The sequence below is a fragment of the Podarcis vaucheri genome (assembly GCF_965113315.1).
Source record: "Podarcis vaucheri genome assembly, chromosome: 3".
In the NCBI taxonomy this organism is placed as follows: Eukaryota; Metazoa; Chordata; class Lepidosauria; order Squamata; family Lacertidae; genus Podarcis; species Podarcis vaucheri.
The window spans coordinates 42,560,433-42,579,557 of NC_138761.1; the positions used below are offsets into that span (position 1 = coordinate 42,560,433).

Sequence of the window (19,125 nt, forward strand, 5' to 3'; positions counted from 1 at the left end):
CTCAAGTGGAGTCCATGTTAAACGAAGTGTGGTAAATAAATTTAAAGAGTTTGGATCAAGAGGTAGCCTTCTGCAAATGGAAGAGCTGGCAATCCAGTGGAGGCTGCTATTCACAGAAAGAGGAAGAGGGGATTCTAAATTCCTGAGCACATTTTTAGGGGCACCAGGGGACTCTGCTCATGCAATCTCTGGATCCAGCCCAGAATGTAATAAAAGGCCCCTTCACTGTCATTTTTCATAGAAATAGCTGTTAAAGTCTTTAGTCTTTAGTATTTAGTAATCAACCAATTGCTGCTGTGGTGAAGTATCACTGCATATTTTGCATACATTTAAGTTCTAATTGAATTATCAGAATATACATTTTATATTTATATTTAGCTCAAAACATTTACAGTTTTTCCCTTTTCTTGTGTGTGTATACCTTCAAACCGAGAGTTATGCTTTGTGCATTGAATGGAGTGGGCTGTAGTCTATAAAAGAGTGTGTACTGTCATTTTTTTAGTCCTGATGGTGCCATGAGACTCGTTCTAGTTTTTGTCGTGCACCACAATATACATTTACGAATGTGAAACTGAAGTTCCAGTAGCACACACACAGAGATCACTTGGACTAATGATAAAACTCTTTCAAACCAATGCTGTGTATAATGACATGGATGCCAAATTTTATATTGTAAATGTTTGGTTTTATTATGAAAATAAATAAGAACATTTATATATTAAAAAGAAATTGCAGATCCATTGGAGAATTATATCATTTTCCCTATATTTTTTATGTGTTTGGCTTTGTTAAACATAATGAAGAGAGAAAAACAGACAAAATAACCCTTTGCTGCTATTTTAATTTTTATCTAGGAAACCAGATTTGACAGACTCTGCTTCGCTGCTAGAGACATTTAAATTCCTTGAAAATGCTGCAGCAGAATTTAGTGATGAGGACGAAGATGATGATATTGATGGAAGAGAGAGAACAATCATGGACACTTCAACGGTGGGCTGAGAACTCTTAATCATAGAACAAGACTTTCAGTGATGGGATCTTAAAAATCATGATATGGCATATATTCCAATCATGTGTGAGCAAATGCAAAGATAAAAAAAATTCCTTCCAGTAGCACCTTAAAGACCAACTAAGTTAGTTCTTGGTATGAGCTTTCGTGTGCATGCACACTTCTTCAGATACACTGAAACAGAAGTTGCCAGATCCTTCTATATAGTGAGAAGGTGGGGAGGGGTGTTACTCAGAAGGGTGGTGGGAATGGGAGATAGGCAGATAGCTGGGAGAGCCTGTTGACGACTCTTAACGACTGTAATAGGTCTTACAGGAAAAGGCAAGGGGTGAGGAGGTGAGAAATGGTTTAGTCATGTATAGTGAGATAAGAATCCAATGTCTTTGTTAAGCCCAGGTTTTTCCATGGTTTTAAGTTTGGTAATGAGTTGTAATTCAGCAGCTTCTCTTTCCAGTCTGTTTCTGAAATTCCTTTGTAGTAAAACAGCTACTTTGAGATCTTGTATAGAATGTCCTGGGAGATTGAAGTGTTCTCCTACTGGTTTCTCTGTTTTGTGATTCTTGATGTCAGATTTATGTCCGTTTATTCTTTGGCGTAAGGTTTGGCCTGTTTGTCCAATATAGAGAGCTGAAGGACACTGTTGGCATTTGATGGCATACACAATGTTAGACGATGAGCAATTAAATAGTCCCGAGATGGTATGTGTGATGTTGTTGGGGCCAGTAATGGTGTTGTCCGGGTGTATGTGGCAGCAAAGTTGGCATCTGGGTTTATTGCAGGCTCTGGTGCCAGTGTCTGTGTTAAGTCTGGTTGTAGTATTATTGTGGGTTAGGAGTTGTTTAAGATTGGGTGGCTGTCTGTAGGCAATGAAAGGTCTTCCTCCCAGAGCTTGAGAAAGAGAACTGTCATTGTCCAGGAGAGGTTGTAGATCTCTGATGATGCGTTGTACTGTTTTAACTTGGGAGCTGTATGTGATGACTAGAGGTGTTCTGTTATTTTCTTTTTTGGGTCTGTCTTGCAGCAAGTTCTCTCTGGGTATCAGTCTGGCTCTGTTGATCTGTTGTCTAACTTCATCTGCTGGGTATTTTAGTTCTGAGAAGGTTTGCTGTAGATCTCTTAGGTGAGAGTCTCTGTCTGTAGAATTGGAACAGATGCGGCTGTAACGTAGTGCCTGGCTATATACAATGGACTGTTTAAATTTAATGATTTTCACCCCACAATCAACCTTACAATGAATCAATCTATGCAAGAAATACATTTTTTGGACACTACTATAAAAATACAGGATGGGCGCATAGACACCACCTTATACCGCAAACCAACTGACCGACAAACATATCTACATGCCTCTAGCTACCATCCCAAACATACCAAACAGTCCATTGTATATAGCCAGGCACTACGTTACAGCCGCATCTGTTCCAATTCTACAGACAGAGACTCTCACCTAAGAGATCTACAGCAAACCTTCTCAGAACTAAAATACCCAGCAGATGAAGTTAGACAACAGATCAACAGAGCCAGACTGATACCCAGAGAGAACTTGCTGCAAGACAGACCCAAAAAAGAAAATAACAGAACACCTCTAGTCATCACATACAGCTCCCAAGTTAAAACAGTACAACGCATCATCAGAGATCTACAACCTCTCCTGGACAATGACAGTTCTCTTTCTCAAGCTCTGGGAGGAAGACCTTTCATTGCCTACAGACAGCCACCCAATCTTAAACAACTCCTAACCCACAATAATACTACAACCAGACTTAACACAGACACTGGCACCAGAGCCTGCAATAAACCCAGATGCCAACTTTGCTGCCACATACACCCGGACAACACCATTACTGGCCCCAACAACATCACACATACCATCTCGGGACTATTTAATTGCTCATCGTCTAACATTGTGTATGCCATCAAATGCCAACAGTGTCCTTCAGCTCTCTATATTGGACAAACAGGCCAAACCTTACGCCAAAGAATAAACGGACATAAATCTGACATCAAGAATCACAAAACAGAGAAACCAGTAGGAGAACACTTCAATCTCCCAGGACATTCTATACAAGATCTCAAAGTAGCTGTTTTACTACAAAGGAATTTCAGAAACAGACTGGAAAGAGAAGCTGCTGAATTACAACTCATTACCAAACTTAAAACCATGGAAAAACCTGGGCTTAACAAAGACATTGGATTCTTATCTCACTATACATGACTAAACCATTTCTCACCTCCTCACCCCTTGCCTTTTCCTGTAAGACCTATTACAGTCGTTAAGAGTCGTCAACAGGCTCTCCCAGCTATCTGCCTATCTCCCATTCCCACCACCCTTCTGAGTAACACCCCTCCCCACCTTCTCACTATATAGAAGGATCTGGCAACTTCTGTTTCAGTGTATCTGAAGAAGTGTGCATGCACACGAAAGCTCATACCAAGAACTAACTTAGTTGGTCTTTAAGGTGCTACTGGAAGGAATTTTTTTTATTTTGACTATGGCAGACCAACACGGCTACCTATCTACTACTGGAACCATCAAATGCAAAGATTTAATCATGGCACATTTTTGCAAGTCGGCCTGATAAATGGTATTCTAGTACTGTATTGCTACCTCCTGTCCAATTAAAAGAAGCCTAGCTTGGCCTCCTCCTCTACAATTTACACACGGCTTTGATTAAATTAGATTAAATTCCCTAGTGTTCTAAAGATTATATAGTACATTAGTATTTAAGTTAGATTTAAAATGAACAGTGATGTATATATCCTTCTCTTCTGTCCCCCGCCCCCCGAGTTCAGGGATATGTAGAAATAATACAGACAGAAATGTTTCATTTCATTTTCTGTCCTTCATAGATTGTGAGGAAAAGGGTGCTATCAGATAGCAGTGAAGACCGAGATACTGAAGAGGCCTTGAAGGAGTTTGATTTCTTGGCTACATCCGATGAAGGAGATGGAGAGTCAAGAAGTTCAGGAGACGGCACAGACTGGGGTAAGGAAGTAAAAAGGAATTCTTCAGAAATGCAGGAACTTGGTTAAATGCAAAAAAATGTAGCCGTTGTAATATTGTTGAGGATATGCTGCTGTAGCTCTGGGGTGACACAAGCCCTGCCAGATCCTCCCCACCTTTGTATTTTATCTAGATAGAATAAACTATTTTATTGAAGTTATTATTTTCTATGAATAGTTTGAATTAGTTGTAAGATGTAACTTTTAAAACTCTATTCTGTAAGGAAATTGGCTATTCTTTTGGGATGCCACTAAAACATCTTACAAAACCTTCTAACTCCTTAGGAACATGGCAGATACAGTGTCTTAGCCATGCAATGCTATGGAAACTGGCTGTAGAGGTAACCCAGTAGGAGAACGCTGTAGGTCATGTGCCTGTCATGACTTTATGTGTTTCATTGGTTGGCCAAGAAGGAAAAAACACTTGGTTCAATCTCATTACATAAGAGCACGACCAAGACATAGACCAACTCCACCACTTGATACTTCTCGGCGTTAAAGCCCTTGGGCCAGAATAAGCCCCACAGAGTCTGCTTTGGCATTAGCTTCATGACTTCAGTTAGTGAAATGGTAGAGTAAAAAAACAGAATGAAATAGCAGACAATGTGAGCCTGTTTCAGGGCAAAATGGCCAGATGGGAGTCTGACATGCAGTGTCAGGGCTTCCCATTCCTTCTGAAGCCTGTTTTGCATGCTGGGTTCACTTTCATTCTCCGCACTCCCTTTGCCTACCAGACCAAGATTGATATTTAAGAATGTATAAAATGCTTAATATAGAATATCTGTGAGTGGTGAACAAGAGGACATAAGAATAAATAATATAAGATCAATCAAATAAAAACTATGAAGCGTAATTTAGCTTCTTTTGTAGATTGTATCTCTGCAAACTCAAAATACAACTGGGGAAGACCAGAGTAAACAGAGAAGTTTTCAGCAGGTGTCTAAAATGCAGAATATCTGTCTCCTATCTCCTTACATGTCAGTTGTTATATACATTATTTTTACTTGGCACTTCCTTGATGGCATTTCACTTCTTCCAGAGTGGCCAAATACAAATAATTCGAAACGGGATTGAAATGATGCCTTTGCCTTTGCAATCTGTTTCTGAAGGGTCCATCATACTAACCCATTTCCTGCAGATATTCTTGTAATCCTTTATAAACTCATACCTATCCATATTTACTGTTCCTCTGGGCTGTGTGTGTGTGTGAGTGAGTGAGAGAGATGTCCCTTTACTTGGGAGCTCTCCTCCTGGCTGATACTCCAGTTACTTCACTCTTAGCCAGTTTCTGTTGCAATCATGATTGGTTAGTCCTTCTTATCCGGCATTCTTGTTGTAAACTCTGCATCTATTCCTACTTCATTAGCTACTTGCTTCCTGACGATCACTTTTTGCTTAGTTTCCCAGCCTTTGGATTTTGTAACCTCCATTTGCTGATCTTCCTCTGCTCCATCCTCTCCACATCTGGCTATGTTTTGTTTTTCTTTCTCCCTCCCACACCTGTTCAAATGGCATAGGTTGAATCCATCATACCTTATGCTCCACTGACTCTGGCAGCCCAATCACATGCATGCTTTACCTGGAGGAAGTCCCACCAAATTCTGTGGGGCTTAATCCTAGGTAAGTATGCATATGCTATGAACGTGAAATCTGAGAGCGGGATACTGTTGTGCATCAGTATTCAGAAATGGAAGGGGAAAAAATCTGAGTAATCTATATAGTTTATTAGAGCAAGATTTGCCTCATGTGACAAACAGACTTTAAAAACAAAACAAAACAAAACAAAACACTGGAATGGGTTACTTTTCAAAAAGCCGCTTGAATGAATTTTTAAATGTGTTCTCACAGGTGATGTATAAGCAGAGGTAAAAACACGTTAGGACAAGTCAGAATGCCATTTCTACACAATATCTGGGGTTATGTGTAATTATAGCAACTCCCTTCTCCTTGTGACCCTCCCAAAAAGGTAACAACAGGTGGAATGCCATTTCATAAGATCTGCAGAGGTAGCAGCAGTGTTGTGCACCTGACATGAACACAGTCAGGTGGTTGGCACCAGGGACGTGAAACACAAACAATTTGTACCTTTTTTATTGGCTTCTTGGTGATGAGAGTAAAGAATAATAATAATTGGGGGGTGTATTAGTTTTTGTTACTATGTTATGCATTTTTGTGTTTTTATATTATAAACTGCTCTGTGATCCTTGGGTGAAGGGCGGTATAGAAATTTTAATAATGATGATGGTGATGATGATGTTACAATGCTCCGTGTTGGCTTCATTGTAATACAGACACTCTTGTATAAGCAGATGGCAAGTTGCAAAATTCTTCTGAAGTTCAGCCTGCGCTTGGAAAACAGTTCCCAAAACGCTGTGTTACATGTCATTACAGAACGTACATTTAAGTGTGCTTTCAGATGGAATCCTTTGCAAGTGTTAAGCATGCTCACTTGGCTTATGCGACACCAGCATGGCATATGAAAATGTGCCAAGTCCTGTGGTAGACTTTGCTACTCTGAATTGACTTGCAGGATCAGTAATGTGGCAGTCTCCAAATCAGTTATTAAATGAACCTCTTATTAGATGATACCCCTGGGCTTAAAGTACCTTCATTCCACTTGCTTTCTCATGTTACACTAGTTGGGGGTGCTTGTCATTTTGATGCAGCCTAAGATTCAGCCTTGGTGTAAAGTGTGGTTTGTGGAACCACAGGACCTCTGGGTTGTGTGCCTTCTGCTATAGCTGGTGTAAAATGTCATAATTTGAACTGTATGAATGAGACCAGGTTCTTCTTACAGCTCTTGAACACCATTATTGCAAGGAGACACACCCACATTGAAGCATAATGCCTAGATTTACTGTTTCTGTTACTATCTAATGCAGTGGTGTGCCCGTTTTCTTACTAAAGAATTTTAGTAATTTATTTTTATCTATGTTGCGCAACATAAGAGAAACCCAGTCAAAAGTAAGTGGGTATTCAAAGACTCAAGTAACATAGACAGTGAAGACTGAAAGGGGAAATGTTTGAAGTAATTACCAATTACATTAAAAATGAAGTATTTTCACTCAGAATGAATAAAGGGTTGGGATCAGAAACTGGCTATTGTTAACACCAACCCCCAATTACATTTTTGAAGACTTCTGAACAAGTGAAATAGAATGGCACTTAGGCTCAATTGAGCTGTGGTGGAGTCAGCATTATTTTGGCTCAGTCCATTTATAAAGCGGAGAGGGGTGGGTCGATCTTACTTTTGATAGTACAAGCTGTGCAGCGAGGGGAGTGCTGAACTCTTTCCCCACTTATGCTTTATCTGTCTGCAATCAGTTGCTCCAGCAGCTTTTATCCTATTTCTGACTCTGATAACAGCAGTGAGCTGAGAACAGAGAAAAGGAGCTGGAACAACACTTAGGGAAAGCATGGCACTGAGTGGGGAAGGGTTCAGGGCTCTTCTCCTGTTCCTCTGCTAAACAACACTCCCCCTTCCTCACCATATGAACAAGGTGAACATGTGAAAAGAAGCACATACCACTTGCCCTTCAACTGCAGCACTGTTTATTGTTGCCTTTAAAAAAAACCAAATGTATAGATCAGCAACTTCTGCCGCCTTCAGTGCAAAATAAATAAATTACTTATAGATCAGCAGCTGCTGCCTTCTTCAGTATCAAATAAATAAATGACATAAAGAGGATGTTTCATTTGTTTTACTTTGTCTAGAAAAGGAAGACCAGTGTCTCATGCCTGAAGCCTGGAATGTGGACCAGGGAGTAATAACCAAACTGAAGGAACAATACAAAAAGGAGCGCAAGGGGAAAAAGGGGGTGAAGAGTAAGTGGAAAACATTGCACCTTAAAATTCATAAATTCCTGCCTCTTTTCACTTCACCAATACTATCTTTCTTTCAATGTTTTCCTCAAACTACTTACTCTTTTACTTTGCTGCTCCTGACTGCTTTCCTGTTCACAGTTACCAGGGGTGGAAATTAATGATACTTTAAATCCAAAGGTGTTGGGGTCATTGCTTTTATCCAGTTGGATAAAGTATCGGGGTGGGGAGGAATGCTTTTAAAATATTAATGTTTAATTTTTGGCTACCATAAAACACTTCTTGTTAAGGTTTGTCCAAACCAGCCAATTTTTGCTTGACTTAGAGACCATAGAGGCTGTTGTTGATTGTGTGATCTCTCTTGGTTTGTATTTCTGGGAATCTTTGTGCAGAACTTAATGCTTCAGTAAATGATTGCTAATCATTCCATCTAATTTTTGAAGTTAGTTTAGTCTGTGCGTGCAGCCTGTCATTTACAGTGGGCAATGCAAATTGGATCAGGAGAACCATTCAGCTATTTTCACGTACCCAAGGATTTGGGTTTGCATTTGCTTTTATTGAAGAGCGTTCCCCAATGCTACCTGGCAAAACGCTTTTGAAACTGAGGGAGAGTGAAAAATGTTCTGATAGCATGCAAGAAGTTACTTGCCATGCACAGGCCTTTGGACTAACCTGATCCCATCACTTGATACGTTCAACTGTTTATTTCCCTTTGGCAGCCCTGAGACAACTCCTTCCAAACATAGCAAACAGCTTTGTATGAAGTTATAAACTTTGCCATCCAGTGGAAATACCTCATGCACCCCCTCAGCACATCTGACAAGTTAGGGTGTATATAGGAGGGTGTACGGTGCATATATTTAGCAGTTGCTGTTTTTTTTAAAAAAGAAATAATATAGTTCTGGGAGAAGAAGAGGAGATGTATGTACTGCAAACCTGTAAAGAGCAGCTCATGAGACAAGCAGATAACTGAATCTTTGGTCTGGACATACCCTTAACTAGAAGCGAAAGATAAAAGCAAATTAATTTCTACCCTTGTTTCTATGTAATGTTTGCTACATGCAAGTCATGCTATCCTCATAATTTGAATGCAGGGCTCGAAATGGGGGGAGGTGGAATCTTACCAGGCTTTTAATAATATCAGTAAGTCCTCATCAAACTTCGCCTAATTCGGTTGAGTGCTATTTTTATACCAGGCAAACAATTGGATCGGTATTTGAAGTTTAATTTCTAGCCCTGTGTGTCATACTTCCTTTCTGTGTTACATCTCTTACAATATAAATCCATTACGTAGAAGCTGTGTGCTCAAAATGTGCAATGCAACCCTTTCAGATGTTTAATATGAAAATCCTAGGTTTATATGTCATACACAGCAGTTGTATTCTGAAAATTTGGGTAGCAATTATATGGAACAAATGCACACAGAAATCAAGATTAACAAAAAAAATGTAAGATGCTTAATTTTTAATGTTAGTCTTTGCAAAATTGATTTAAAAATTACAGTATTAGCTTTCCCCATTATTCTTGGGGAGGACTTTGCTAAATGCTAGCTTTCAGCATGTTGCAGAGGCTTTTGGTCTGTGCAGCCTTGTAGTGTTAGCACTGTTAAGATCATAGAACAGATAATTTTTCAGCTAAAAAATATTATGATTGGATCACAGTACCAAATTTTGGTAGCGTCAGAATATATTTGGTGATTACTTGTGGGCCTAATGGCAAAAGGCACAATAGAGTCTGAAATCTGGATGAATATATTCCTCTATTTTGTTGCTCAAATTGCAATACTCATTCATCATGCATTTACAAACCTGAGAGAAAGTCCTCCTTACATAAGCTATTCCTTCTGCTGTGTTTAATATGGTAAACTCTAAAATATGATACCTGGCAAGTTACCTGTATTTTCCCTAGATGTTGTAGGGAAAGGCGGAGATACAGGTCTCCCTCCTTGAATTTTTTGAGAGTGCTTTACTGAAGCATAACCACTTCATTGATTCCCTGTATTCTACATCTGAGTATTGAAAAGAAGGAAGTGGATAATCCTATTTATTAAGTTTTTTGGTTATGGAGAAATGCTTCAGCAGCAATAACACAAGTAACTTGTCCCTGTCACCTTGCAAACCATTCTTTCAAAGTGCTGTACATTGTGTATTCCTCCAAAACATCATTTAAGGGTTAGCCACTTTTCTGGGACAATGTCCAGATCTCCTGGCAGCCTGCCACATTCTGTTTTGTTTTAAAACCCTAAGGCTTCTGCCAGCCCACCCAGTTCAGCTAAGGGGACTGGGACAGGCTTTACGCTGGCCGAATGAAGTCCTATCCATTGATCCTAAGGCCTACTTCAGGAGTATTCATTCTCCTGTTCATCGGTGCTGGCCCATAGTATGAGGGGACATGCTCTTGCCTTAGTCATTGCTACAAGATCTAGTAATTCAAGTTCTTTACTAGATTCCTCATTGTGAGGTTTGGCAAATTGCTTTTCCCTTTTCCATTCATTCCTCGCCACCCAAAAAATATCAGAATTTGGGTCTCACTACAAGCTTGTTAAATGTTGAGACTCATGCATAGAACATGGATAGATAAGTGGTCTGAATATCATAGGTAGCATAGGCCACAGGAGTTTATGTCACTTTGCATTAGAGCATGGGCCTCTGCAACTCGTCATGCTGAATCCAGCCCACTAGCAACATAGGCTGGAGCTACATTGATCTGTAAAACCATTAATTAAAAATAATGTTATATATCACTCAATCCATTTTTCCATTGCTGGCGACTCGCAGCTCTGCAGCGCCCCCTGGTGTCACATTTTTATAACATATTTTTAACGTTATAACCTACCAGTGTAGGTTAGTCCCTAGTGTAGCCTGCCAGAGGCTCTCACTTTAAAACTATTTTTTTGCTCCCTACCTAAAACTAAAAGAACTGAGGTGGGGGCTGCCAAATGCCAAGCAGGTCATGATTGGTGGAATGTGTTTCATTTGGTGAGTAGCAGACTATTGATCAGGATGAGATAAAATTAAAACACAGAGGACTGCATGAAGTTGCTGCTCAATAGAGTGGCATACCTGGCAGAAAAGAAATAGATTTTTAAATTTGAGATGAGGCATTTGTTTTGACTGGAAATTATTATGTGTATAATGAAATTGGGTTTTAAAACCATTCCACTATTCTTTCTGAACTAAAGAACTAAATGTTTAAACAAGAGTGATGGATGAAAGAATGGAATTTGCTTCCCCCTCTCCCAGCTTTTCCCGATATGAAAAATAACTGGTTATGAATCTTAATTAAATGAAATCAAGAAGCGTTTTGCCATTACAGAAATTAAGCATCTGCTCAGGGCCAACACTCTTGGAAGATGCATCAGTTATGCATAATCTAGAATAGTTTGTAACTGTGATAAATCAGTTATATTTGGTGACAGAAAGGTTAAAAGTGGAAATCTAGGGGCATGAATGTTCAGCTGTAAAGCATATATAACTTTAATGAATGTGCACACCTATAGAATTTTGTATATTTGCAGACAAGCACTTCTGTTATAGTCTTGCAAAATCCTGAATTGTTTGTCTGCAACAAATATCAGTCGTTACAAATCGTTGTTATTATTATGGCAGGATTTGGACCGAATAATTTGAGGAAAGTGCTGTGATTTTGCTAGGCTGTTGTAAAAAGTCCTTGTGAAGTGTGCTAAGTTCAGACCTGTCTTAGAATACACTTTAAGGTGACTAGAAATAGTTATATTATTTAGTAGATTAGGAAAAACGGTTATGGACTGTGGGTAAGATATTTTCCCATTCTTAATTAAACTTACAACAGGAAAAACTACCGAAGATATGTTTCAGCCTCAGTCCTATATAAAACAGTCAAAACAGGGATGTGGGAAAATGATGGAGCAAAATGCAGGTAAGTTTTGAGAAGGGCATGGGTTTTCACCACATGTAGTTTCAGGGAGAACAAAACCAGCGACTCTTGCTTGATTGTTTTTGTTTTTCAATTTTTTAAAGTAATTGTCATTGTTTAGATTGTGGCACAGTCACAGCCCTGCACAATTTTGTGAAAGTTTGAAAACTTGTGCAAAAAATTCAACTCACAAGTGTTACAGTCTTTGGAAAAATAAAATTATTTTTTGTTTTATTTGCTGTCACTTGGATGCATTTTACATTTCTCAAGCAAGTCCATGCAGTGAACAGAAGTGTGTGTGCAAAACCTCAGTTTTCATCACTTCCTTCTTAAAGCACTTCATTTCATGCCATAAATTTAGTTACTGGTGGAAGTAGGAATCATTATTTGACTCACGTTCATCTTTTTCTTTTGCTATAAATAGCACTCATTGTCATTATTGTTGGTGCAACTTGTTAGTTAATAGTAACACTACTTTTATTAATGTTTGCAAAACTCCCCCCCCCCACATTTTGTTGTTTTTGGCCAGGGCCCAACAGGTCAAAACTACAAGATATGCTTGCTAACTTGAGAGATGTTGATGATCTGCCTGGATTACAACAGTCAGCCATGTCTCTCACCAGATCCAGTACTTCACGGCTTATTGAACAAGAAATCAATAGAACAGATGAAGGTGAGGGCTGCTGCTGTGTGTGTGTGTGTTTGTGTGTAAGGGGTGCATTAGAGCTATTGCTTGAGAAAACGAGGCCTAATCAGGACTGCCAGACCTCTCTATTTTGGCCAAACTACACCCCTTGGGGCCCTAAATTGAAAGGGTGTTTTGCAGGCACCTTTGATGGGTTGATCAAGTAGTGCTTGCAAAATAGGGCTTTGGAAGGTGCTTCTGAAGGCCTCTGCAGTCACCTGACATCATTGTGACATTCAGGCCCTACAGGTCTGATGGCTGGGGGAAATAACAATCTGACATTTTTGGCCAAAAAGGGTCCCTACTCCTGAATTAAAGGAATCTGAACTAGCTTTTGCCTATTATTCTGTCAGCTTTGTATATGTGTTCTGAAGCGAAGATGTTTTTTAGATGATGCATGATAACCTTACAAGAAGTACCGTATTCTTCGCCCTATAGGACGCACCTGGATTGGGGGGGGGATAAAGGAAAAAAATCTTATTCCCCCGCCCCAGGCTTGGGGCTGGGGCGGGGGAAGCCCGAGCTTCCCCCGACGCCAGCCCCCAGAACAGGCTGCCGCCCGCAAGCCTTGCGAGCCCGGCAGGACCTCCCGCCGGCCGCGCAAGGCTTGCGGACATCTGCCCGAAGCACGGGGCATGCTCCGCAGCGCGTCCCGTGCTTCGGACTGCAGGCTGCTGCCCCAAGCCTTGCGAGCCCATCGGGACCTCCCGCCGGGCGCGCAAGACTTGCGGACATCTGCCCGAAGCTGCAGGCTGCAGCTTCCGCCCCAAGCTTTGCGGATAGCTTCCTGAAGCCTGGAGAGCGAGAGGGGTCGGTGCGAAAGCCTGCATTCGCCCCATAGGACGCACACACATTTCCCCTTCATTTTTTGGCGGGGAAAAAGTGCGTCCTATAGGGCGAAAAATACGGTAATAATAATAATAATAATAATAATAATAATAATAATAATAATAATAAATTTTATTTATATCCCGCCCTCCCCAGCTGAGCCGGGCTCAGGGTGGCTAACAACAATCAAATAAACAATCAAATAATAACACATTCTAAAAATATTTCATTATAAAAATTAGTTAAAATCAAATTGATGGCAACCGATTAAACAAAATTCTGTGCAGGTTCCTTCCTATGTGAAAACAAAGGGGAAATCACAAGATGGAGCTTCCTACCTGTGGTTTTTATAATTATTTGTATTACAAATACATATGCTATACATTTCTCTTTAAAAAGAAATCTCCCCCAATCTGTTGTCCAAATATTTGGGGGCATCTTTTTAGCTGATTAAATGTTCTTAATCAGTTACTCCAACTAAGAGTTGATTAAATGCTCCATCCTTTCTTTGTATACATACTAGCAAACTTCCTTCCTTTAAGTTTTGCAAATCTGCTGTTGTGCATGGTAATTCTTATGAGTAAAGTGCCGTGGGAAGATCGCAAGACTACTATGTCCTGAAAATTTTAACTTTGCTAGTATTTTTCAAGCGCATGGCAAATTACAGAACCAACTCTTAATGCACCTTACCAATACATAAAGCAGGAGTGGATTAATGGTAGATCTGGATCTACTGGAAGCTCTGGATGATTTGAAGCAGAGTGACAAGGATTCTGACTAGTGTTGTTGTTTAGTTGTGTCTGACACTTCGTGACCCCATGGACCAGAGCACGCCAGGCACTCCTGTCTTCCACAATGGCAACAAAATGACCGCCTTAAATTATGCTGCTAGAATGAAGAAAATTGGAGGCAAGGAGTATATTAGAAGAAAGGAAGTAAGGCATGTGGGTGGGTGAAGAGAAGCAAGCAGCCAGGAATAGATTTTTGTGTGGAAGGACTGTGAGCTTACATAAGTTTTGGTGCTCAGAATAAATGTTTGGATTCAGAAGACTTTAATTCCAGGTGCTTATCTTTTGCACCAGTCTCTAGTTGATAGATATTGGAGGGGAAAATTAAGCAAGTCCTGAAAACCCGAAAACATATAAAACCTGAAAACATATATAAAAACATCACCATTCCACTGTCAACTAGCTAAATAATTGGTTTTCTTTAGCATGTCTTCCAAGAAAGCCCTTTTGATTTTGTGTTAAACTTAACCTTGCTAAGTTTAAGGGGCAGTTTACACTCGATGAGCATTCCAGCATGCAAATGAAGGTACCATTTGTGTAGACCGGCACGTCCCCATGGGTGCTTTCCATTTCAGTTATTGTGGATGACACTTTTTGAGAGGCTGCAGTTGCAGAAGTTGCAGCTGATTCTGCCTCAGAGGTAATAATGCCTCCAACTTGAACGCTGCCAGATACCGGCCCTGAAATCTCCCAGTTGCCAATTGCAAAGCCACCTCTAGTCGTGAACTGGATCCAACTTCCTCTGTTTAAAATTGCTGTCTGGGCATATTTATAAATAGAAAATATGTATTCGTCATGTAATGGCTACTAGTCTGATTAAAACAGCTTCTGCTGACTGCATTTTAAGAAGTGGATGTAGCACACTCCATGGAACAAGGGCAGCAGAACACTGAAGGATCAACAGCCCACATGCTTAAAATATATGCTTTGAAAGACAAAATGTTACTTAGCAACACTTTGAGAAGTGGGGGGAAATCTCCTTTTGCTTGGAACATTTTTCCCCCATCCCACGTTGGGTTCACTGCTGGAAAGGCCTAGGTGGTAGTTTTTCTACAATTGCTCAGTTGGGTGTCCTGAGCTTTCAGTCTCAGCATTGCTTTGACCTTCACACAATTGGGATGAAGGCTACCTTCGATTTTTGAATGGGTGTTCAATGTTTTGGCAAACTTACGGCAAGATTTAGGGCTTTTACAGGTGATCTAAGGGACGCAGGTGGTGCTGTGGGTAAAACCTCAGTGCCTAGGACTTGCTGATCGTAAGGTCGGCGGTTTGAATCCCCGCGGCGGGGTGCGCTCCCGTTGCTCGGTCCCAGCGCTTGCTAACCTAGCAGTTCGAAAGCACCCCCGGGTGCAAGTAGATAAATAGGGACAGCTTTCTAGCGGGAAGGTAAACAGCGTTTCCATGTGCTGTGCTGGCTTGCCAGATGCAGCTTGTCACGCTGGCCATGTGACCCGGAAGTGTCTCCGGACAGCGCTGGCCCCCGGCCTCTTAAGTGAGATGAGCGCACAACCCTAGAGTCTGTCAAGACTGGCCCGTACGGGCAGGGGTACCTTTACCTTTTACAGGTGATCTCCCCTCCCCCCAGCCACTGCCATGTACTGTTTTTACTTTGTTGCATTTTCCTAGCATTTAGAATGCAATATTTTTATTTTTTAGGAAAATATGAATGTGACCCACCCCCTTTTCGGCCCCATTGAATTTTGGGCTGAATATTTCATTCTCCCTTTGGAATCAATGGGACTACCTGAAAGCATCAGGGTGAACTTGGATCAGGCCCATCTAATCCAGACTCTGGTCCCACAGTGGCCAACCAGATGCTCCAAAGGATGCTTACAAGCAGAACCTGAGCACAGCACTCATCCCACCTGCGATGCAACTGGTATTCAGAGGGCACGGTGGAACTTAGCCTCCGTGGCTAGTAGTCATTGATCGCCTTTTCCGCTATGAATTTGTCTAATCTTTTCAAGTCGTCAGAATTAGAGTGGCCACCCCTGCGTTTTGTAGGAGTGGATTGCATAGTATAATAATAATAATAATAATAATAATAATAATAATAATAATAATTAATTTATTTGTACCCCGCCCATCTGACTGGGTTGCCCCAGCAACTCTGGGCAACTTCCAGCACATATAAAAACATAATAAAACATTACACCTTAAAAAGCTTCACCATACAGGGCTGCCTTCAGATGTTTCCTAAATGTCATCTCCTTGACATCGGAAGTCTCTTGCACAAATATTAGTGCCATCAGCCAAACAGTATTTCCTTTTTTAGTGCTTAATCGTTTTGAACAATTCTGAAGAAATCAGCTTCCGAGGTATGTGTATTTAAGAACTTTATTTCTGGCAAAAATTGGATTCTGCTGGTGCTGATTTGCGCATGTTAATTTCACTTTGTTTTGTAAAGAGCTTACTCTACTGAATTTCAATTGAACTGCTTATGCCAAGCTTCTGATTGTATGGAGTACTTAACTTTCATTTCTTCTCTTTCAGTGGAAGCTTTAACATTCCCTCCTTCATCCGGAAAGTCTTTCATTATGGGAGCAGATGAGGCCCTTGAAAACGAGCTGGGTCTTGGGGAACTAGCAGGCCTAACAGTAGCCAACGAGGCAGATTCTCTGACGTACGATGTAAGTGCTAGTTTGTCACTGTTGCCTCTGTTTTTCAACAGGTAAAAATTGTGATAGGAAAATAGGAAGAAGCTGCCTTATAATGAGTCATTGTTCCATCTAGCCCAGTCCTGTCTACACTGACTGGGAGAGGCTCTCCAGGGTTTTGGACCAGAGTCTTTCCTAGCCCTATATGGAAATCCTGGGGCTTGGACCTTCTCTATGGAAAGCAGGTGCTTTACCACTGAGTTACGGTCCTTTTGATCTACCTTATAGGATTGTTACAAGGACATTTCCTCAAGGTAGGAGTGCTGCATGATGCTCTGAAAGTCACAATAAGCCCAAACGTCTGGCTCACTGGCTGCTACAGCCTTCTCCACTCCCTCTGTCGCTTCTGTGATCTCTGCTTCCTCCTCTGCTTTTTCGTTCCCTCTTCCTCCCCACCTTTTTTCCTGATTTTCTTCCGAAACCCTTCCATTGGTGAAATGGTTGAGCAGCACTGTGGCAACAATAGGGCATCTGCTACCTGTTTGCAAAGACATGCAAATCAACATGGCTGGAGTGGCTGCAGTGCCATCTATAGGCAATTCTGACCTCTGCAGCTCAACCCTTTGAGTGCAGCTGTGTTCCTTCGCTTTGCAGTGGGAGGGAGAATGTTCTTTCTCTATCCTAGGTGCCAGACCTAATAGTATGGTTCCTTTGGTGACCAGACTTCTGGAATGTTGTGTTCCTGTACAATGCGTAGTTTGGAAAAATCATAATTTAACATGTAAGATTAATAAAACATGCAACCATGCAAACATGCAAGAATATGAAAGCTTGCATTCACAAGGGCGCTCTGCCATTTATCTCTTTAGCAATCGATTCTCATAAGTATAATCTGTTTACAGTCCTACAAATGATGTCTATGCTGTGCTGATCCCTGAACTACTTAAAGCTGCCTTAAGTAGAGGATGTTCTTTTACAGGACAATGCTCTGATGTGGCAGTAGTTATTTTAAAATTGGAAGTGGCTGCTCTTTCCAGTGCATGGCCAGTGATTTCCAGTGCATGATGAATGATTTATTGCTGACCATTTATTGCATACACTTCCAAAAGCTTTTCAGAGGCACTGAATGGGTTACTTTCCATATGAATTTATCAACTTGTTGGAGTCATCAGCCGAGGCCTTCCTTTCTATCTCACAAGCATTGGTGTTGCCTTGAGACAGGGCTTTTTCAGGAGCAGTGTTCAGACTTATTTTGCCAGCTGTTCATTATTGATTAATGATTGCATTGTATTTTGCTGATCCATGCTGTGCTTTTATTACAGTTTTCATCTGGTATTTTAATGTAGTGATTTTGGATTGTATCTTTCCATTTTGCAAGCTACTTGGGATGAAAAAGTGGAATAGACATGAAATAAATGGTGAAGCATGTTTTAAAGAAGGAATTGGAAGGAAGCTCTTTTTGCAGATATTTAAAGAAGCCACCTCTTTGTGTGGATGAAATAGTAGGGAGGAGGGCAGAAAGTATGCGGACATCCAAGAATATACACAGGCTTTTATGGGAAAGGGGAGCAAAGAGAAATTGATGAGAAGAGGGGAAGAGGAAAATGACGGGCAGAGCTTGAAGTTTATTGATACAGCTGCCAACTATTCATAAGGCATGCTGTGTATTTCTTAAAAGAGAATGCTTGTCCCCTCAAGGTTCCATCTCATGCTGTTTTGCAGGCAACACTGTTAGAATGAGGAAATACAGGTCATGCTGCTCTTGACGTTTTTTTGTTGTTGTTGACTTTAATGACTGGAGGGTTAACTTTAATAGGAAAAAACAGTTGCATCTCTATTTTTTCTTGTTACTTTTTCTTCCACATAGTCCAAACTCAGCATTTGATAGCAGGAAAATGAAATACCATCTGTTTTGATAGTTCCCCGCCTCACATTGGCTAAACTGAAGCTTTTGTTTTTATTACCACAGATAGCAAACAATAAAGATGCACTGAGGAAGACCTGGAACCCCAAATTCACCTTAAGGAGTCATTTTGATGGAATAAGAGGTCTTGCTTTCCATCCAGTTGAACCTGTGTTAATTACTGCATCCGAAGACCATACATTGAAAATGTGGAATTTACAGAAAACATCTCCAGCAAAAAAGTAAGAATCTGATTGTTAAAAGATATGTGGAGATTAATTTTTTAGACTAATCATTGTAGAAACATGGTAGCAACATAATGACTAGTTTAGGCCTGATTAATCCTCTCAAGGATAAATATTACCTGCTGACTCACTTATTGGGTTAAGGAATATTGTTTCTCTTCCAGAATGCATGCCAGTTAGATTTAAACGTTATAAACATTTATAAGTCTTATAAATAATAATGATAATAATTTATTTGTACCCCGCCCATCTGGTTGGGTTTCCCCAGCCACTCTGGGCGGCTTCCATAGAAACCAAAAAACACTAAAATATCACACATTAAAAACTTTCCTGAACAGGGCTGCCTTAAGA

The 19,125-nt window shown here is 40.5% G+C and overlaps 1 protein-coding gene across 3 annotated transcripts in view; it reads left to right on the forward strand.

The window, feature by feature from the left end:
- The window catches only part of STRN (striatin), a 56,694-nt gene that overhangs the window by 21,480 nt on the left and 16,089 nt on the right, over window positions 1–19,125 (forward strand). The window contains exons 6-12 of one of the 3 annotated variants that reach the window (XM_082215019.1): window positions 855–990; window positions 3,860–3,995; window positions 7,727–7,837; window positions 11,645–11,731; window positions 12,258–12,401; window positions 16,523–16,659; window positions 18,596–18,771. In XM_082215019.1, the coding sequence (XP_082071145.1) occupies window positions 855–990; window positions 3,860–3,995; window positions 7,727–7,837; window positions 11,645–11,731; window positions 12,258–12,401; window positions 16,523–16,659; window positions 18,596–18,771 (927 nt within the window). The remainder of the gene's footprint in view (window positions 1–854; window positions 991–3,859; window positions 3,996–7,726; window positions 7,838–11,644; window positions 11,732–12,257; window positions 12,402–16,522; window positions 16,660–18,595; window positions 18,772–19,125) is intronic. The other 2 variants (XM_082215020.1, XM_082215021.1) reach the window with 2 other exon arrangements.